We start from the raw sequence: 20,487 nt of genomic DNA, 5'->3' as shown, positions 1-20,487 counted from the left end.
TTGGAGAGAGTCCTTCTCAGAACAGTCATCAGCTTTATTCAGTCTTTTCAGTTGTTCTGTGATTCTATAGTTCCATCGAATGTTCTAGATTGTTCAAACAGTGATTCTGAATTCCATTTCAGCTGATCAGGAGCTGAATTTGTAATCCATTCAAAGAAAGCATGTGGTCCCTTCTCCAAGAGACAGCATTAGAATATCATTGACATAGTGCCTTTATGTACAAAAACAATGTACAAATCTATATGAAACAATCTAACGTTAGCCTCTACATCTCACTATATCTGTTGGAAATAAATATTTGGTTGCCTGACTTCATAATGTAGGAAATAGTTGAATGCATGGTAAAGGTATGTCAGGTGTTCTTTGACTCGATCTCGCTACCAGAGAGACAAGCACCTATGCTGGTGTTTGGAAAGGCCTCACTGGAGTAACCCAAGTGGTACCCTATTCCCTATGTAGTGCACTACTTTGGCCAGGGCCTTATTCCCTATATAGTGCACTACTTTAGACCAGAACCCTATTCCCTATGTAGTGCACTACTTTAGGCCAGGGCCCTATTCCCTATATAGTACACTACTATAGACCAGAGCCCTATTCCCTATATAGTGCACTACTATAGACCAGGGCTCGAGCTCTGCTCAAAAGTAATGCAGTATATATGAAATAGGGGGCTATTTTCAGTGGCTCTCAGTGACTTGTGATGTAAATACCAGCATATGCCTATAATAGACAATACCAACGTCTAGTCAGATGGATAGCTACCAAGCCTTCAGTGGTTGTCTGTGATGAGACAGAGGTACAGTGGGAGGAGCCTCTTACATATCCTGCCTTGTGATGTAAAAACACTATGCTTGGTCACCATAGACTATGGTTGTGTCACAAATGTCATCATATTCCCTTTATAGTGCACTACATTTGGCTAGGGCCCATAGGGCTGTGGTCCAAAGTAGTGCACTACATTTGGCTAGGGACCATAAGGTTGAGGTCAAAAGTAGTGCACTACATTTGGCTAGGGCCCATAAGGCTGTGGTACAAAGTAGTGCACTACATTTGGCTAGGGCCCATAAGGCTGTGGTACAAAGTAGTGCACTACATTTGGCTAGGGCCCATAGGACTGTGGTCCAAAGTAGTGCACTACATTAGGGAATAGGGCACCATCTGGGACGCAGCTTGTATATAATGTTTGTCAGGCTAGGAGGTGAAGGTGATCCCATGATGTAGTAATCCTCCTCTCAGAGCCATCCTCCCCTCCTCTCAGATCGAGACAGGTCCTCCTCTCAGAGCCATCCTCCCCTCCTCTTAGATCGAGACAGGTCCTCCTCTCAGATCATGGCAGGTCCTCCTCTTAGATCGAGACAGGTCCTCCTCTCAGATCATGGCAGGTCCTCCTCTCAGATCGAGACAGGTTCTCCTCTCAGATCATGGCAGGTCCTCCTCTCAGATCGAGACAGGTCCTCCTCTCAGATCATGGCAGGTCCTCCTCTCAGATCGTGACAGGTATTTCTCTCAGATCGAGACAGGTCCTCCTCTCAGATCGTGGCAGGTCCTCCTCTCAGATCGTGGCAGGTCCTCCTCTCATATTGTGACAGGTATTTCTCTCAGATCGAGACAGGTCCTCCTCTCAGATCGTGGCAGGTACTCCTCTCAGATCGTGACAGGTATTTCTCTCAGATCGAGACAGGTCCTCCTCTCAGATCGAGACAGGTCCTCCTCTCAGATCGTGGCAGGTCCTCCTCTCAGATCGTGGCAGGTCCTCCTCTCATATCGAGACAGGTCCTCCTCTCAGATCGTGGCAGGTCCTCCTCTCAGATCGTGGCAGGTCCTCCTCTCAGATCGTGGCAGGTCCTCCTCTCATATCGAGACAGGTTCTCCTCTCAGATCGAGACAGGTCCTCCTCTCAGATCATGGCAGGTCCTCCTCTCAGATCGTGACAGGTATTTCTCTCAGATCGAGACAGGTCCTCCTCTCAGATCGTGGCAGGTCCTCCTCTCAGATCGTGGCAGGTCCTCCTCTCATATCGAGACAGGTTCTCCTCTCAGATCGAGACAGGTCCTCCTCTCAGATCGTGGCAGGTACTCCTCTCAGATCGTGACAGGTCCTCCTCTCAGATCGTGACAGGTCCTCCTCTCAGATCGTGGGTGCTGTTACACTTGGCGGATGCAGAAGTAGCAGCACAAATTCAACTACAACACTTAAATACAAGATATTCACAGAAGAAAAAACTAGGCTATAGCCTTTGAAGCAAATTGCTCAAATTGCTTGTTTTTCTGTTCATGATGTTGACCATTCCTTTCCAAGCCCTGAATGTATGAAATATAGCTTACTTTCTTTTTTCAACATTAAAAGAAAGTCTATCAATATGTATATTTTATGGATCAACAATCTCAAATAAACAGATGTATGTTATGCACTCTACATCACAATATCTAGCTTTGGAATAAAATCTCTCTCTATAGCAGCCAAGGCAATATGTATGTATGTATATATGATGTTCATATACAATAAGTAACAAGAAAATAGTTAAGGACACTGTAACATATAGCCATGTCGTACAGAGAGGAGAGGAGGAAGAGGAGGAAGAGGAAGAGGAGGAGGAGAGGAGGAGGAGGAGGATGAGAGGGGGACGTGAAGGTGGGAGGAGGAGGAGAGGGGGACGTGAAGTTGGGAGGAGGAGGAAGAGGGGGACGCGAAGGTGGGAGGAGGAGGAGGAGGAGGAGGAGGAGGATGAGGGGGACGTGAAGGTGGGAAGAGGAGGAGGAGGAGGAGAGGGGGACGTGAAGGTGGGAGGAGAAGGAAGAGGGGGACGTGAAGGTGGGAGGAGGAGGAGGAGAGGGGACGTGAAGGTGGCAGGAGGAGGAAGAGGGGGACGCGAAGGTGGGAGGAGGAGGAGGAGGAGGAGGAGGAGGAGGAGGAGGATGAGAGGGGGACGTGAAGGTGGGAAGAGGAGGAGGAGGAGGAGAGGGGGACGTGAAGGTGGGAGGAGGAGGAAGAGGGGGACGCGAAGGTGGGAGGAGGAGGAGGAGGTTCTTAGGTAATGGTATAAAACTATTCAGAACTGGGGTGGAAGGAGTTAGGATATAGCATGTGTCTGACCTCCTCAGTAAGAGGAAACGTTTCTGCTCAACCCAGTAGAGGAAGTAGTCTACTGAAGTCCTCTGTTAGTCCCACTGAGGCAGTAGTCTACTGAAGTCCTCTGTTAGTCCCACTGAGGCAGTAGTCTACTGAGGTCCTCTGTTAGTCCCACTGAGGCAGTAGTCTACTGAGGTCCTCTGTTAGTCCCACTGAGGCAGTAGTCTACTGAGGTCCTCTGTTAGTCCCACTGAGGCAGTAGTCTACTGAAGTCCTCTGTTAGTCCCACTGAGGCAGTAGTCTACTGAAGTCCTCTGTTAGTCCCACTAAGGCAGTTGTCTACTGAAGTCCTCTGTTAGTCCCACTGAGGCAGTAGTCTACTGAAGTCCTCTGTTAGTCCCACTGAGGCAGTAGTCTACTGAAGTCATCTGTTAGTCCCACTGAGGCAGTAGTCTACTGAAGTCCTCTGTTAGTCCCACTGAGGCAGTAGTCTACTGAAGTCCTCTGTTAGTCCCACTGAGGCAGTAGTCTACTGAAGTCCTCTGTTAGTCCCACTGAGGCAGTAGTCTACTGAAGTCCTCTGTTAGTCCCACTGAGGCAGTAGTCTACTGAAGTCCTCTGTTAGTCCCACTGAGGCAGTAGTCTACTGAAGTCCTCTGTTAGTCCCACTGAGGCAGTAGTCTACTGAAGTCCTCTGTTAGTCCCACTGAGGCAGTAGTCTACTGAAGTCCTCTGTTAGTCCCACTGAGGCAGTAGTCTACTGAGGTCCTCTGTTAGTCCCACTGAGGCAGTAGTCTACTGAGGTCCTCTGTTAGTCCCACTGAGGCAGTAGTCTACTGAGGTCCTCTGTTAGTCCCACTGAGGCAGTAGTCTACTGAGGTCCTGTGTTAGTCCCACTGAGGCAGTAGTCTACTGAGGTCCTGTGTTAGTCCCACTGAGGCAGTTGTCTACTGAGGTCATCTGTTAGTCCAGATCTGTCAAGAAACCAATCTGGAGTTCTTAAGTATTTCAATAAGTTTTTTTTGTCCCTCTTTAAGGTACTAGCTCAATCTGCAATAGGTCCTGTTTTATTTCGTTCAAACAGGCAAGAAACACTGATGATGAGGTTGGTGATGGTGATGATGATGATGAAGATGAGACTAGTGAGATGTTTATTCTCCAGGGTGCTTCAGTATTCTCCAGGGTGCTTCAGCATTCTACAGGGTGCTTCATCATTCTCCAGGGTGCTTCAGTATTCTACAGGGTGCTTCAGTATTCTCCAGGGTGCTTCGGCATTCTCCAGAGTGCTTCAGCATTCTCCAGAGTGCTTCAGCATTCTACAGGGTGCTTCAATATTCTCCAGGGTGCTTCAGTATTCTACAGGGTGCTTCAGTATTCTCCAGGGTGCTTCAGCATTCTCCAGAGTGCTTCAGCATTCTACAGAGTGCTTCAGCTTTCTCCAGAGTGCTTCAGCATTCTCTAGAGTGCGTCAGTATTCTCCAGAGTGCTTCAGCATTCTCTAGAGTGCTTCAATATTCTCCAGAGTGCTTCAGCATTCTCTAGAGTGCTTCAATATTCTCCAGGGTGCTTCAGTATTCTCCAGGGTGCTTCAGCATTCTCCAGGGTGCTTCAGTATTCTCCAGGGTGCTTCAGCATTCTCCAGAGTGCTTCAGCATTCTCCAGAGTGCTTCAGTATTCTCCAGGGTGCTTCAGTATTCTCCAGGGTGCTTCAGTATTCTACAGGGTGCTTCAGTATTCTCCAGGGTGCTTCAGTATTCTCCAGGGTGCTTCGGCATTCTACAGAGTGCTTCAGCATTCTACAGAGTGCTTCAGCATTCTACAGGGTGCTTCAGTATTCTCCAGGGTGCTTCAGTATTCTACAGGGTGCTTCAGTATTCTCCAGGGTGCTTCAGTATTCTACAGGGTGCTTCAGTATTCTCCAGGGTGCTTCGGCATTCTACAGAGTGCTTCAGCATTCTCCAGAGTGCTTCAGCATTCTACAGGGTGCTTCAGTATTCTCCAGGGTGCTTCAGTATTCTCCAGGGTGCTTCAGTATTCTCCAGCGTGCTTCAGCATTCTCCAGAGTGCTTCAGTATTCTACAGGGTGCTTCAGTATTCTACAGGGTGCTTCAGTATTCTCCAGAGTGCTTCAGCATTCTCCAGAGTGCTTCAGTATTCTCCAGAGTGCTTCAGAATTCTCCAGGGTGCTTCAGTATTCTCCAGCGTGCTTCAGCATTCTCCAGAGTGCTTCAGCATTCTCCAGAGTGCTTCAGTATTCTACAGGGTGCTTCAGTATTCTACAGGGTGCTTCAGTACTCTCCAGAGTGCTTCAGAATTCTCCAGGGTGCTTCAGCATTCTCCAGAGTGCTTCAGCATTCTCCAGAGTGCTTCAGTATTCTCCAGGGTGCTTCAGTATTCTCCAGGGTGCTTCAGTATTCTCCAGGGTGCGTCAGTATTCTCCAGGGTGCGTCAGTATTCTCCAGGGTGCTTCAGCATTCTCCAGGGTGCTTCAGTATTCTACAGAGTGCTTCAGTATTCTCCAGGGTGCTTCAGCATTCTCCAGGGTGCTTCAGTATTCTCCTGGGTGCTTCAGTATTCTACAGGGTCCTTCAGTATTCGACAGAGTGCTCCAGGCTTCCAATAGGAGGTCCAGCAGTCCTTTCCTGAAAAGGTTAATCAACCAACCATCTCATCTCCATGTAGATAGGTGACAGTAATCACTAGGTGGCTTTGCTGCAGAAAGGTTATTCTGTGTGTGTGTGCTTGTCTGCGTGTGTGTGTCTGTGAGTGAACGCTGAAGAAATGTTGCTTGGCCTCTACGACCCTCCCGAACTTCTACAGACGCACCACTGAGAGCATCCTGTGAGGCTGAATCACCGCCTGTTACGACAACTGCACCGCCCGCAGCCACCTGAGCCACAGCCTGTTCACCCCGCTGCCATCTTCTAGATGTACCCTGCCCTAGCAGTACCCTGCCCTGAACCTTAGTGACTGTTACTAGCCTCCCCCAGTACCCTGCCCTGTCATTAAGGACCTCAGCCACCCGAGCCACGTCCTGTTCACCCCGCTACCATCTAGAAGGTCATTAAGGACCTCAGCCACCTGAGCCACGGCCTGTTCACCCCGCTACCATCTAGAAGGTCATTAAGGACCTCAGCCACCTGAGCCACGTCCTGTTCACCCCGCTACCATCTAGAAGGTCATTAAGGACCTCAGCCACCTGAGCCACGGCCTGTTCACCCCGCTACCATCTAGAAGGTCATTAAGGACCTCAGCCACCTGAGCCACGTCCTGTTCACCCCTCTACCATCTAGAAGGTCATCAAGGACCTCAGCCACCTGAACCACGGCCTGTTCACCCTGCTACCATCTAGAAGGTCATTAAGGACCTCAGCCACCTGAGCCACGGCCTGTTCACCCCGCTACCATCTAGAAGGTCATTAAGGACCTCAGCCACCTGAGCCACGTCCTGTTCACCCTGCTACCATCTAGAAGGTCATTAAGGACCGCAGCCACCTGAGCCACGTCCTGTTCACCCCTCTACCATCTAGAAGGTCATCAAGGACCGCAGCCACCTGAACCACGTCCTGTTCACCCCGCTACCATCTAGAAGGTCATTAAGGACCTCAGCCACCTGAACCACGTCCTGTTCACCCCGCTACCATCTAGAAGATCATCAAGGACCTCAGCCACCTGAGCCATGGCCTGTTCACCCCGCTACCATCTAGAAGGCGGAGTACAGGTACAGGTGCATCAAAGCCGGCCTCCACCCAGTACCCTGCCCTGAACCGTATTGACTGTTACTAGCCAGCTACCACTCAGTACCCTGCCCTGAACCTTAGTGACTGTTACTAGCCAGCTACCACTTAGTACCCTGCCCTGAACCTTAGTGACTGTTACTAGCCAGCTACCACTCAGTACCCTGCCCTGAACCTTAGCCACTGTTACTAGCCAGCTACCACTCAGTACCCTGCCCTGAACCTTAGTGACTGTTACTAGCCAGCTACCACTTAGTACCCTGCCCTGAACCTTAGTGACTGTTACTAGCCAGCTACCACTCAGTACCCTGCCCTGAACCTTAGTGACTGTTACTAGCCAGCTACCACTCAGTACCCTGCCCTGAACCTTAGTGACTGTTACTAGCCAGCTACCATTCAGTACCCTGCCCTGAACCTTAGTCACTGTTACTAGTCAGCTACCACTCAGTACCCTGCCCTGAACCTTAGTCACTGTTACTAGCCAGCTATCACCCATTACCCTGCCCTGAACCTTAGTGACTGTTACTAGCCGGACTCCACCCAGTACCCTGCCCTGAACCTTAGTGACTGTTACTAGCCTCCCCAGTACCCTGCCCTGAACCTTAGTGACTGTTACTAGCCTCCCCCAGTACCCTGCCCTGAACCTTAGTGACTGTTACTAGCCTCCCCCAGTACCCTGCCCTGAACCTTAGTGACTGTTACTGAAACTGCCCTGAAACTTAGTGACTGTCACTAGCCGGACTCCACCCAGTACCCTGCCCTGAACCTTAGTGACTGTTACTAGCCAGCTACCACTCAGTACCCTGCCCTGAACCTTAGTCACTGTTACTAGGCAGCTACCACTCAGTACCCTGCCCTGAACCGTAGTCACTGTTTCTAGCCAGCTACCACTCAGTACCCTGTACCTTAGCCATTGTTACTAGCCAGCTACCAATCAGTACCCTGCCCTGAATCTTAGTCACTGTTACTAGCCAGCTACCAATCAGTACCCTGTACCTTAGTCACTGTTACTAGCCAGCTACCAATCAGTACCCTGCCCTGAATCTTAGTCACTGTTACTAGCCAGCTACCACTCAGTACCCTGCCCTGAACCTTAGTCACTGTTACTAGCCAGCTACCAATCAGTACCCTGCCCTGAACCGTAGTCACTGTTACTAGCCAGCTACCAATCAGTACCCTGCCCTGAATCTTAGTCACTGTTACTAGCCAGCTACCACTCAGTACCCTGCCCTGAACCTTAGTCACTGTTACTAGCCAGCTACCAATCAGTACCATGCCCTGAACCTTAGTCACTGTTACTAGCCAGCTACCAATCAGTACCCTGCCCTGAATCTTAGTCACTGTTACTAGCCAGCTACCAATCAGTACCCTGCCCTGAACCTTAGCCACTGTTACTAGCCAGCTACCACTTAGTACCCTGTACCTTAGCCACTGTTACTAGCCAGCTACCACTCAGTACCCTGCCCTGAACCTTAGCCACTGTTACTAGCCAGCTACCACTTAGTACCCTGTACCTTAGCCACTGTTACTAGCCAGCTACCACTCAGTACCCTGCCCTGAACCTTAGTGACTGTTACTAGCCAGCTACCACTTAGTACCCTGTACCTTAGCCACTGTTACTAGCCAGCTACCACTTAGTACCCTGTACCTTAGCCACTGTTACTAGCCAGCTACCACTTAGTACCCTGTACCTTAGCCACTGTTACTAGCCAGCTACCACTTAGTACCCTGCCCTGAACCTTAGCCACTGTTACTAGCCAGCTACCACTCAGTACCCTGCCCTGAACCTTAGTGACTGTTACTAGCCAGCTACCACTTAGTGCCCTGCCCTGAACCTTAGTGACTGTTACTAGCCAGCTACCACTTAGTGCCCTGCCCTGAACCTTAGTGACTGTTACTAGCCAGCTACCACTCAGTACCCTGCCCTGAACCTTGGTGACTGTTACTAGCCAGCTACCACTCAGTGCCCTGCCCTGAACCTTAGTGACTGTTACTAGCCTCCCCCAGTACCCTGCCCTGAACCTTAGTGACTGTTACTAGCCAGCTACCACTCTAAGGTGCAGGGTACTCTGCCCTGTGTACATAGTCATTGAACACTGGTCTCTTTAATAATGTTTACATACTGTTTTACCCACTTCATATGTATAATACTGTATTCTAGTGAAGGCTCATCCTATATAACTACTGCTGTACAATCCTTTTCTATTCATATAATGTCTATACTGTCTATTAATGCACACATACACAATCCATGTTTCAAGGCTTAAACATCCCTCTTTAACCCCGTCTCCTCCCCTTCATCTACATGTCTCCTCCCATTCCTCTACATGTCTCCTCCCCTTCATCTACATGTCTCCTCCCCTTCATCTGCACTGATTGAAGTGGATTTAACAAGTGACATCAATAAGGGATCATAGCTTTCCCCTGGATTCACATGGTCAGTCGTCATGGAAATAACAGGTGTTCTTAATGTTTTGTCCACTCAGTGTAGATATTTATATTCCCAGACTCTGACATTGCTCTTTCTGATATTTCTTAATTTCTTTCTTTTTACTTTCTGGGATTTGTGTGCATTGTTTTGTATTGGTAGGTATTACTGCACCTGCAATAACATCTGAAAAAGATGTAGACACCACCACTTTGATTTTGATTTGAGAGAGACAGCGAGAAGGAGAGAGTAGGAGAGAGAGAGAAAGAGAAAGAGGGAGAGAGAGAAAGAGAGACTGACACATAGAGAGAGACTGACAGAGAGAAAAAAAGAGAGAGAAAGAGAAAGAGAGAGGAGAGAGAGAGAGAGAGAGAGAGAGACAGAGAGAGAGAGAGAGAGAGACTGACAGAGAGAGACTGACAGAGAGAGAGGGAAAGAGAGAGAGAGAGGGGGGGATTTCTTATTGTCCGACTGTGTGTGTGTTTCTTTGTGAATGTGCCTGTGTGTGTGTGTGTGTGTGTGTGTGGTAATTGTCCCTATCTGCAGGCACAGGAGTCCACAGTCATGTTTGGGTAAACTTTGAGCACCACGTTCTTGTCCTCGTCGAAGAAGAGGATGGAGAGGGAAGACATCTTGTCTGGGACACAGCAGGGCTCAGGGATACCAGACACCACCCCTACCGCTCTCACAATGCTCTGGATGGTGGCGTGGTTGCTAGGCTTCAGAGACTACAGGACAGAAGAGAAGGTGGAGGTGAACGACAACATTCACCTTATGACAACAAACATGACAGTTCTATTAAATGGGAGGACATTTGACAGCAGGTCATAGTTAAAATGTTTTTATCCTTTATTTAAACAGGAAGTCCCCCCCTCGAGTATCTCTTTTTGAAGGGAGACCTGTTTGTGATATTGTATTTTTTTGGCCACCTGCTTAGTGTCCCAACCAGGTGACCGCCTGGAGAACAAGAGGCTGGTGATGGGAGTCCTGAGGACACCTAATTCTTGGACAGCTTTAGCATGTTCAGACACACTGTCTTGTCCAGCTAAAACATGACAGGTTCTTCCATTATCACCGTGAGCAATACCTAGTGTTCCCAGGAACCCGAAGACCATTCCTTCCTCTGATCCTTTCATACCTTCACATGTCTAGGGAGTAGGGGTTGTTTCCGGAAACCGAACTGAGGCGTGTGTGAAGCAGGATCTTCACAAGGAAAGAGGCATTCTCTGACGACGAAGAAAACCCAGAGGGTAACCTCAAGACCTAAATACAGCCAGGTCCAAACTGAGTGGACTATAATTGTAGAATAATAGTGAAAATAAAAACTATGAAATAACACATATGAAATAATGTAGTAACCAAAAAAGTGATAAACAAATCAAAGTATATTTTACAGTTGAAGTCTGAAGTTTACATACACTTAGGTTGGTGTCATTGAAACTCGTTTTTCATTCACTCCACACATTTCTTGTTAACAAACTATAGTTTTGGCAAGTCGGTTAGGACATCTACTTTGTGCATGACACAAGTCATTTTTCCAACAATTGTTTACAGACAGATTATTTCACTTATAATTCACTGTATCATAATTCCAGGGGGTCAGAAGTTTACATACACTAAGTTGACTGTGCCTTTAAACAGCTTGGAAAATTCCAGGAAATTATGTCATGGCTTTAGAAGCTTCTGATAGGCTAATTGGCATCATTTGAGTCAAATAGAGGTGTACCTGTGGATGAATTTCAAGGTCTACCTTCAAACTCAGTGCTTCTTTGCTTGACATAATGGGAAAATCAAAATAAATCAGCCAAGACCTCAGAAAAATAATTGTAGACCTCCACAAGTCTGTTTCATCCTTGGGAGCAATTTCCAAACGTCTGAAGGTACCACGTTCATCTGTACAAACAATAGTACGCAAGTATAAACACCATGGGACAACGCAGCCATCTTACCACTCAGGAAGCAGACGCGTTCTGTCTCCTTGAGATGAACATACTTTGGTGCGAAAAGTGCAAATCAATCCCAGAACAACAGCAAAGGACCTTGTGAAGGTGCGAAAGGAAACAGGTACAAAAGTATCTATATCCACAGTAAAACAAGTCCCTATATCGACTTAACCTGAATGGCCGCTCGGCAAGGAAGAAGCCACTGCTCCAAAACCGCCATTAAAAAGCCAGACTACGGTTTGCAACTGCACATGGGGACAAAGATCATACTTTTTGGAGAAATGTTCTCTGGTCTGATGAAACAAAAATACAATTGTTTGGCAATAATGACCGTCGTTATGTTTGGAGGAAAAAGGGGGAGGCTTGCAAGCCGAAGAACACCATCCCCACCGTGAAGCACGGGGGTGGCAGCATCATGTTGTGGGGGTGCTTTGCTGCAGGAGAGACTGGTGCACTTCACAAAATAGATAGCGTCACGAGGATTGAAAATGATGTAAAAGACCAAGTCCATATTTTTGCAAGAACAGCTCAAATAACTGACCTAAAACAGGGAATTTTTACTAGGATTAAATGTCAGGAATTGTAAAAAACTGAGTTTAAACGTATTTGGCTAAGGTGTATGTAAACGTCTGACTTTTACTGTATATATATATTTATAAACTGGGTGGTTCGAACCCTGAATGCTGATTGGCTGACAGCCTTGGTACATCAGACCGTATACCACGTGTATTATATTGGTAACCAGTTTATAATAGCAATAAGGCACCTCAGGGTTTTGTGGTAAATGGCCAATATACCACGGCTAACGGCTGCACCCAGGCACTCCGCGTTGCGTCGAGGATAAGAACAGCCCTTAGCCGTGGAAAATCGGCCATAAACCACATCCCGTCGTGCCTTATTGCTTAAATATATACAGTGGGGCAAAAAAGCTGTTTTTATTTGATTTATTTCACCTTTATTTAACCAGGTATTTATACAGTGGGGCAAAAAAGTATTTAGTCAGCCACCAATTGTGCAAGTTCTCCCACTTAAAAGGATGAGAGGCCTGTAATTTTCATTATAGGTACACTGCTGCTTGAGTTGATGTGATTAGTATCATAGCTGAGCATGTACAACCTTTTCTATCATCTGACCTGATGGTCTTAGGTGACTTCAACCTGGACTGGCTGACACCAATCTCAGATGACTTTAAGAACATTTGTCTTGATCTTAATAACCTGTTTGGGATAGGGGGCAACATTTTCACGTTCGGATGAAAAGCGTGACCAGAGTAAACTGCCTGCTACTCAGGCCCAGAAGCTACTATATGCATATAATTAGTAGATTTGGATAGAAAACACTCTGGTGTTTCTAAAACTGTTTGAATGATGTCTGTGGGTATAACAGGACTCATATGGCAGGCGAAAACCTGAGAAAAATCCAAACAGGAAGTGGCAAATCTGAGGTTTGTAGTTTTTCAACTCATTGCCTTTCCAAGATACAGTGTAAATGGGATCATATTGCACTTCCTAAGGCTTCCACTAGATGTCAACAGTCTTTAGAACCTTGTTTCAGGCTTCTACTGTGAAGGGGGAGAGAATAAGAGCTGTTTGACTAAGGGGTCTTGCAGAAGGCGATGAGCTAAGTCATGCGCGCGGCTGTGAGAGTGAGCTGCGTTCCTTTTCATTGGAATATTATTGAAGGTTTATGATTAAAAAAACATCCTAAAGATTGATTCTATACATCATTTTACATGTTTCTACGAACTGTAATAGAACTTTTTGGACTTTTTGTCTGAGCTTTCGCCTGGACTTGCCCCGCGTCTTGTGAATTTTGATTGGTGAACTGAACACGCTAACAAAAAGGAGGTTTTTGGACATGAATGATGGACTCTATTGAACAAAACAAACATTTATTGTGGAACTGGGATTCCTGGGAGTGCATTATGATGAAGATCATCAAAGGTAAGTGAATATTTATGACGCTATTTGTGACTTTTACTGACTCCACAACATGGCGGGTATCTGTATGGCTTGTTTTTGTGTCTAAGCGCTGTACTCAGATTATTACATGGTGTGCTTTCTCCGTATAGCTTTTTTGAAATCTGACACAGCGGTTGCATTAAGGAGAAGTATATCTTTAATTCTGAGCATAACACTTGTATCTTTTATCAAAGTTTATGATGAGTATTTCTGTAAATTGATGTGGCTCTCTGCAAATTCGCCGGATGTTTTCGAAGCACAACATTACTGAATATAACGCGCCAATGTAAACTGAGATTTTTGGATATAAATATGAACTTTATCGAACAAAACATACATGTATTGTGTAACATGAAGTCCAATGAGTGCCGTCTGATGAAGATCATCAAAGGTTAGTGATTAATTTGATCTCTATTTCTGCTTTTTGTGACTCCTCTCTTTGGCTGGAAAATGGCTATATGTTTTTTGTGACGAGGCTCTGACCTAACATAATCATATGGTGTGCTTTCGCTGTAAAGCCTTTTTGAAATCGGACACGATGGGTAGATTAACAAGAAGTCAAGCTTTAATTTGGTGTGTTGCACTTGTGAATGTATGAAAGTTAAATATTTCTAAAAAATATTTTTGTATTTTGCGCTCTACCTTTTCACGCCGATGTTGTCGAGCCTAGCCTTAAGAGTCACGCCTTGGTCATTGTATTTTGTTTTTTCGTTATATTATTTGGTCAGGGTGTGACATGGGTTTATATGTTGTATGTCGTATTGGGTTTTGTAGTATTTGGGATCGCGGTTGAGTAGGGGTGTTGTATAGGCTTGGCTGCCTGAGGCGGTTCTCAATCAGAGTCAGGTGATTCTCGTTGTCTCTGATTGGGAACCGTATTTAGGTAGCCGTGGTTTCGCTGTGTATTTCGTGGGTGATTGTTCCTGTCTCTGTGTAGTTTCACCAGATAGTCTGTAATTAGGTTTCACGTTCCGTTTGTTGTTTTTGTATTTGTATAGTTATTTCATGTGTCACTTTTTTCATTAAAGTCATGAGTAACCACAACGCTGCATTTCGGTCCGACTCTCTTTCTACAAACGATGAACGCCGTTACATTAAGAAGTTTTTAATCTAACCCAGCTAATCACAAAACCCACTCGGTTAAATGTGACAAATCTAGATAGATCTTCATTATTAGATCTAATTCTCACAAATAACCTCCGTAAGTACATATATAGTACATATATTTTGGTGTGTTTGCAAGTGACCTTAGTGATCATTAACCTATAGCCTGTGTTAAAGACACTAGAAAGCGTAATTCTGACCCCCCTATTACATCATCAATGTCCTTCCCTACCCAATCAAGTTATACTGAACTCTGACATCATCAATGTCCTTCCCTACCCAATCAAGTTATACTGAACTCTGACATCATCAATGTCCTTCCCTACCCAATCAAGTTAAACTGAACTCTGACATCATCAATGTCCTTCCCTACCCAATCAAGTTATACTGAACTCTGACATCATTAATGAAAAAAATGTGATGCTTTTAATCAACATTTTTATGTCTGCCGGTTTTTTGTTTGAATGAAACCTTGGTTTAATAGACCCGGGTCAGTCAGTAAACTGCTCGTCCCTCTCCCACCCGCTAGTCGACTTGATAGAGGACCAGACAACCCCCCAGTGAATCCTTGTATTCTCTGGAGCAGCTGTCTACTTCTGATGTATTTGAATAACTATTTTACGATCAATGTTAAAAAGAAAATCTACAGGGGCTGATATGCTTGTTCCCTTCTTATCACAGCTTTCTGCTCCATTGATTGCTGAAGCATTAACACATATTTTTAACTTAACATTTATACTGAGTGGTATTTCTAGAGTTTAGAAGACCCATGTGCTTCCTCAACATAAAGGTGGCGACCCAGGTGATCTAAATAATTATCGGCCCATTTCCAAACTCTCTGTTGCCGAGCAACAATCCTGGAATTATTGATTAATACTCAGCTTAGATCCCTTTTAACTGTTACATATCGTCTGAATGTAAACCAATTCAGACCAGGACATAGTACCATCTCTGATACTGCTACATATGGTCTGAATGTAAACCAGTCAGGGTTCAGACCAGGACATAGTACCATCTCTGATACTGCTACATATCGTCTGAATGTAAACCAGTCAGGGTTCAGACCAGGACATAGTACCATCTCTGATACTGTTACATATGGTCTGAATGTAAACCAGTCAGGGTTCAGACCAGGACATAGTACCATCTCTGATACTGTTACATATGGTCTGAATGTAAACCAGTCAGGGTTCAGACCAGGACATAGTACCATCTCTGATACTGCTACATGACAATAAGATAACCATGACAATTAATCCTAACCTGAAAATTCATAATCGTCACAGCCCTTATTATATATATATATATATATTTATTTTCTAAATCGTACTGGATTCCAAGTATATCGGCAAATCAACCAATCAGATGTCCACAGACTAACCCATCTCTCCCAGTATTTTACCATGTTACTATTTCCTTCTGCAGTCCTTCAATTGTGCTACGATGTCTAACGAGGGTCTTAAACCTCTCTAGTTGGATCCGTTTCTACAGAGAAAAATAAATACTTTATCTAAGAGTATAATCCTATTTCCCATTTATTGACGGTTCATCTGTACAAAACATTAAGGAAACCTTTCAAAATCCCCTCCGGAAAGAGCAGGTTTCCGTAATGTTTTTTTTTAGACTCAGAGTATATCAGGTCGTAAACCTGATGCCATGAAGCATGAAGACATACCTTAGGCATGGGGATGAGGGTTGGGGACTCTGTCTGGGAAACACATACTGGCACATTATATTATGAATTACATGAAGCATGAAGACATACCTTAGGCATGGGGATGAGGGTTGGGGACTCTGTCTGGGAAACACATACTGGCACATTATATTATGAATTACATGAAGCATGAAGACATACCTTAGGCATGGGGATGAGGGTTGGGGACTCTGTCTGGGAAACACATACTGGCACATTATATTATGAATTACATGAAGCATGAAGACATACCTTAGGCATGGGGATGAGGGTTGGGGACTCTGTCTGGGAAACACATACTGGCACATTATATTATGAATTACATGAAGCATGAAGACATACCTTAGGCATGGGGATGAGGGTTGGGGACTCATACATACTGGCACATTATGAATTACATGAAGCATGAAGACATACCTTAGGCATGGGGAACTGGCATGACCCTGAGCAGTAGTAGGCATCAAAAGACTTGGGAGATATAATCCACTCGCTCCAGCCAATGTCTGCAAAGTCCACCTTCAGGTAGCGACGAGCACAGTTCCGTGGTTCGTTCCACTGCTTCATACGAGCCTTCTTTATCGTCTGCTCGTCAAACTGCAGCAGGGGCATCTTACCGCCGTGCCTCTGGCTCTTACCACGCGTCTTTTTCCTCGGCCGACGGACCTGCTTGTTCTCCATCGGTTCGTAGGGGCTGGTCTCGTCCCAGCCCGTCGTCTCATACGGGTACTCCGGCCCCGGTAACTCGTTGTTCTGGAGCGGGAGGAGGACGTTAGCCGAGCGCCGGCGTCTGTTAGGAGGCGCCTGTTGTTGAGCGGCGGTGCTATTCTGAGCGTGCAGCCCCAGTTTGTGGAAGCCGGAGGCGAATGCTCCTTCTTCCGTGGTCATCGTGGTTTGATGCCTCTGATGACTCTGTAGTGTTGACACCACGCTCTCTGGTTCGGAGATGGTTGAGTCGTTGGCGTAGACCAGGATGTAAGGAAAGCGGTCTGAGAGGAGCTTCTTCCAGGGCCTGGGTCCAGGCTGGGATGCCACGTCTATCCCGATCAGCAGCTCATCATGATGCTTGGCCTGGTTCACCACCTGAGTGACATCCTTCCACTGCCAAGAGATGAAGTCCCTGTATAGTGTAGACACATTGATCACAAAGTGGCCCAAAGTCCTGATATGGTTATCCACTGAGGCGAAGCTCCACACACCCATCTGGACGTTGCTGTGTCTACTGGGGCCGTGGCGGGACAGCGATGGGGACGGAGCTCCACAGCTCTTGGGCTTGGGCCTGGTGGTGCTGTTGCAGCCCGGGTGCTGGAAACTGTTCTGGTGGTCTCCTATGTAGTAGTGGAGCGTGGCCGACAGGACGGCCTCTGACTTGGTGAGAGACGTCAGGTTGAAGATCTGGAACTGCTTGTTGTTGATGGTGCCTGGGAGAGGAACAGGAAGCGGCAGTCAGAATATCCATACAATTACATGACTTATAGCATCTCTACATGCATATCATTCAACTTAGTTTCAACAGTGTGAGAAGTAACTCATATTCTGTAGCCAATGGTCAGGGGGTGACAGTTACAGCAAGCTCACACATGCAACGCATACAATCAACAGTGCACTGATCATCAGTACCTTCATCAAAAAAATAGACAGTCATCAGTTTTATTAACTGAAATTGTTCAATTATTTTGTTTTTTTCGAAACTAACAGTGTAATCTATCTCCGACCCATCCTCTCTGGCTTCAAAACCAAAACTCTCGCAGTAGTTCTGCTGCTAAGTGAGCTCCAACTCTGTAGACCTATAGAACAAGGAAGTAGCCAGGAGCCAATTGAAAGAGAAGCATCCAGGAGCCAATTGAAAGAGAAGCATCCAGGAGCCAATTGAAAGTGGGGGCTGGTCTTCCCTGGATACAGGTCACTGTTGGACCATATTGGCACTGACCGCAAGTAAACCCAGCATGGCCCGGTCTAGCCTACCCATCCTGCATTATCAAGTCATGTCAGTAGGAGGCAGTATTATCTCATGTATGAATGCTGAAACCTGACTGTGGTTCTACTATAGAGAATGATAGAAGGACTCTAGTGCCCAAAAAGCCTCTTTTAGCAAGCGCAGCACCATTGAGGACTTTCACAATTTTGAAGTAGTCAACCAACTTCCTATGGGTTAAGGAAGGATCACACATTTCCATCCAGGTCATCAGGAGGGTTCAGCCAATGAATTATACTGGTGAGCAAACATTCCATAACTGCAGGTGGCAGTAAATCAACAACCTTGGCTTTACACCTGCTCAAACAACACCCTCTAGGTGGCAGTACATCACCAACCTTGGCTTTAGGCCTGCTCAAACAACACCCTCTAGGTGGCAGTACATCCCCAACCTTGGCTTTACGCCTGCTCAAACAACACCCTCTAGGTGGCAGTACATCACCAACCTTGGCTTTACGCCTGCTCACACAACGCCCTCTAGGTGGCAGTACATCACCAACCTTGGCTTTAGGCCTGCTCAAACAACACCCTCTAGGTGGCAGTACATCACCAACCTTGGCTTTAGGCCTGCTCAAACAACACCCCTCTAGGTGGCAGTACATCCCCAACCTTGGCTTTACGCCTGCTCAAACAACACCCTCTAGGTGGCAGTACATCCCCAACCTTGGCTTTACGCCTGCTCAAACAACACCCTCTAGGTGGCAGTACATCCCCAACCTTGGCTTTACGCCTGCTCAAACAACACCCCTCTAGGTGGCAGTACATCCCCAACCTTGGCTTTACGCCTGCTCAAACAACACCCTCTAGGTGGCAGTACATCCCCAACCTTGGCTTTACGCCTGCTCAAACAACACCCTCTAGGTGGCAGTACATCCCCAACCGTGGCTTTACGCCTGCTCAAACAACACCCTCTAGGTGGCAGTACATCCCCAACCGTGGCTTTACGCCTGCTCAAACAACACCCTCTAGGTGGCAGTACATCCCCAACCTTGGCTTTACGCCTGCTCAAACAACACCCTCTAGGTGGCAGTACATCACCAACCTTGGCTTTATGCCTGCTAAAACAACACCCGTCTAGGTGGCGGTATGCACCCTTTCAGTTTGTTTGCCAACTCATAGAAGTAGTAGAAGAAGAAAATGTACTATCTCAAAATGGATATGTCCGCAATGGCGCTGCCTGTGCTCTCACAGACGCTATATTGGTACAGATGCAATGTTACGTCCTCTAACTATGGGTTCTACATGGCTGCAGGCATAAATATAATCCTACTGCTGTGGGAAGAGATGGTAGGACTATCATATTAGTGGTTATACACACTGAGTGTACAAAACATTAGGAACACCTGCTCTTTCCATGACATAAATTAAGGAGTACCCTTAATTTACCAGGTAAGTTGACTGAGAACATTCTCATTTACAGCAACAACCTGGGGAATAGTTACAGGGGAGAGGAGGGGGGATGAATGAGCCAATTGTAAGCTAAATTGACCAGGTGAATCCAGGTGAAATCTATGCTCCCTTACTGATGTCACGAAATCCACTTCAATTTGTGTAGATGAAGGGGAGGAGTCAGGTTAAAGATGAAGGGGAGGAGACAGGTTGAAGATGAAGGGGAGGAGTCAGGCTAAAGATGAAGGGGAGGAGACAGGTTGAAGATGAAGGGGAGGAGTCAGGCTAAAGATGAAGGGGAGGAGTCAGGCTAAAGATGAAGGGGAGGAGTCAGGTTAAAGATGAAGGGGGGGAGACAGGTTAAAGATGAAGGGGACGAGACAGGTTAAAGAAGGAGGGGAGGAGACAGGTTAAAGATGAAGGGGAGGAGACAGGTTAAAGATGAAGGGGAGGAGTCAGGTTAAAAATGAAGGGGAGGAGTCAGGTTAAAGAAGAAGGGGAGGAGACGGGTTAAAGATGAAGGGGAGGAGAAAGGTTAAAGATGAAGGGGTGGAGACGGGTTAAAGATGAAGGGGAGGAGTCAGGTTAAAAATGAAGGGGAGGAGACAGGTTAAAGATGAAGGGGAGGAGTCAGGTTAAAGATGAAGGGGAGGAGTCAGGTTAAAGAAGAAGGGGAGGAGACAGGCTAAAGATGAAGGGGAGGAGTCAGGTTAAAGAAGAAGGGGAGGAGACAGGCTAAAGATGAAGGGGAGGAGTCAGGTTAAAGAAGAAGGGGAGGAGACAGGTTAAAGATGAAGGGGAGGAGACAAGTTGAAGATGAAGGGGAGGAGTCAGGTTACAAATGAAGGGAAGGAGACAGGTTAAAGACGAAGGGGAAGAGTCAGGTTAAAGCTGAAGGGGAGGAGTCAGGTTAAAGATGAAGGGGAGGAGTCAGGTTAAAATGAAGGGGAGGAGTCAGGTTAAAGAAGAAGGGGAGGAGACAGGTTAAAGATGAAGGGGAGGAGTCAGGTTAAAGATGAAGGGGAGGAGTCAGGTTAAAGATGAGGGGAGGAGAAAGGTTAAAGATGAAGGGGAGGAGACGGGTTAAAGATGAAGGGGAGGAGTCAGGTTAAAGAAGAAGGGGAGGAGACAGGCTAAAGAAGAAGGGGAGGAGACAGGCTAAAGATGAAGGGGAGGAGACAGGTTAAAGATG

At 46.5% G+C, this 20,487-nt stretch overlaps 2 protein-coding genes across 45 annotated transcripts in view; one reads left to right on the top strand and one right to left on the bottom strand.

The window, feature by feature from the left end:
• Positions 1–870: 870 nt before the first annotated feature.
• On the top strand, positions 871–2,474 carry LOC127911866 (uncharacterized). 40 transcript variants are annotated; one of them, XR_008079716.1, is made up of 4 exons: positions 871–1,497; positions 1,682–1,727; positions 1,843–1,888; positions 1,935–2,474. XR_008079716.1 is itself a non-coding variant. In XM_052479808.1 (3 exons), the coding sequence occupies exons 1-3, from the start codon at positions 1,376–1,378 to the stop codon at positions 2,113–2,115; spliced, it is 579 nt and encodes a 192-aa protein (XP_052335768.1). In that variant the 5' UTR covers positions 871–1,375; the 3' UTR covers positions 2,116–2,474. The 40 variants fall into 40 exon arrangements, 3 of the variants coding, with proteins under 3 accessions (XP_052335768.1, XP_052335767.1, XP_052335766.1); XR_008079718.1 differs by having other exon boundaries at positions 871–1,474; positions 1,843–2,474; XR_008079717.1 differs by lacking the exon at positions 1,843–1,888 and having other exon boundaries at positions 1,682–1,704; positions 1,912–2,474.
• A 7,253-nt stretch (positions 2,475–9,727) lies between these two features.
• Positions 9,728–20,487, bottom strand: part of LOC118378172 (bone morphogenetic protein 3) — a 12,494-nt gene continuing 1,734 nt past the window's right edge. Inside the window, exons 2-4 of one of the 5 annotated variants that reach the window (XM_052479803.1) lie at positions 16,352–17,352; positions 16,187–16,219; positions 9,728–9,961 (exon numbers count right to left, since the gene is read on the bottom strand). In XM_052479803.1, coding sequence (XP_052335763.1) covers positions 9,770–9,961; positions 16,187–16,219; positions 16,352–17,352 — 1,226 coding nt within the window. In that variant the 3' untranslated portion in view covers positions 9,728–9,769. Of the gene's footprint in view, positions 9,962–15,916; positions 15,950–16,006; positions 16,040–16,096; positions 16,130–16,186; positions 16,220–16,351; positions 17,353–20,487 lie in introns of all 5 variants that reach the window. The other 4 variants (XM_052479804.1, XM_052479805.1, XM_052479802.1 and 1 more) reach the window with 4 other exon arrangements.

Source organism: Oncorhynchus keta, chromosome 25 (genome assembly GCF_023373465.1).
Source record: "Oncorhynchus keta strain PuntledgeMale-10-30-2019 chromosome 25, Oket_V2, whole genome shotgun sequence".
Lineage (NCBI taxonomy): Eukaryota > Metazoa > Chordata > Actinopteri > Salmoniformes > Salmonidae > Oncorhynchus > Oncorhynchus keta.
The sequence above is the reverse complement of the archived record's forward strand: the minus strand, read 5'-3'. Positions and strand labels throughout refer to the sequence as shown.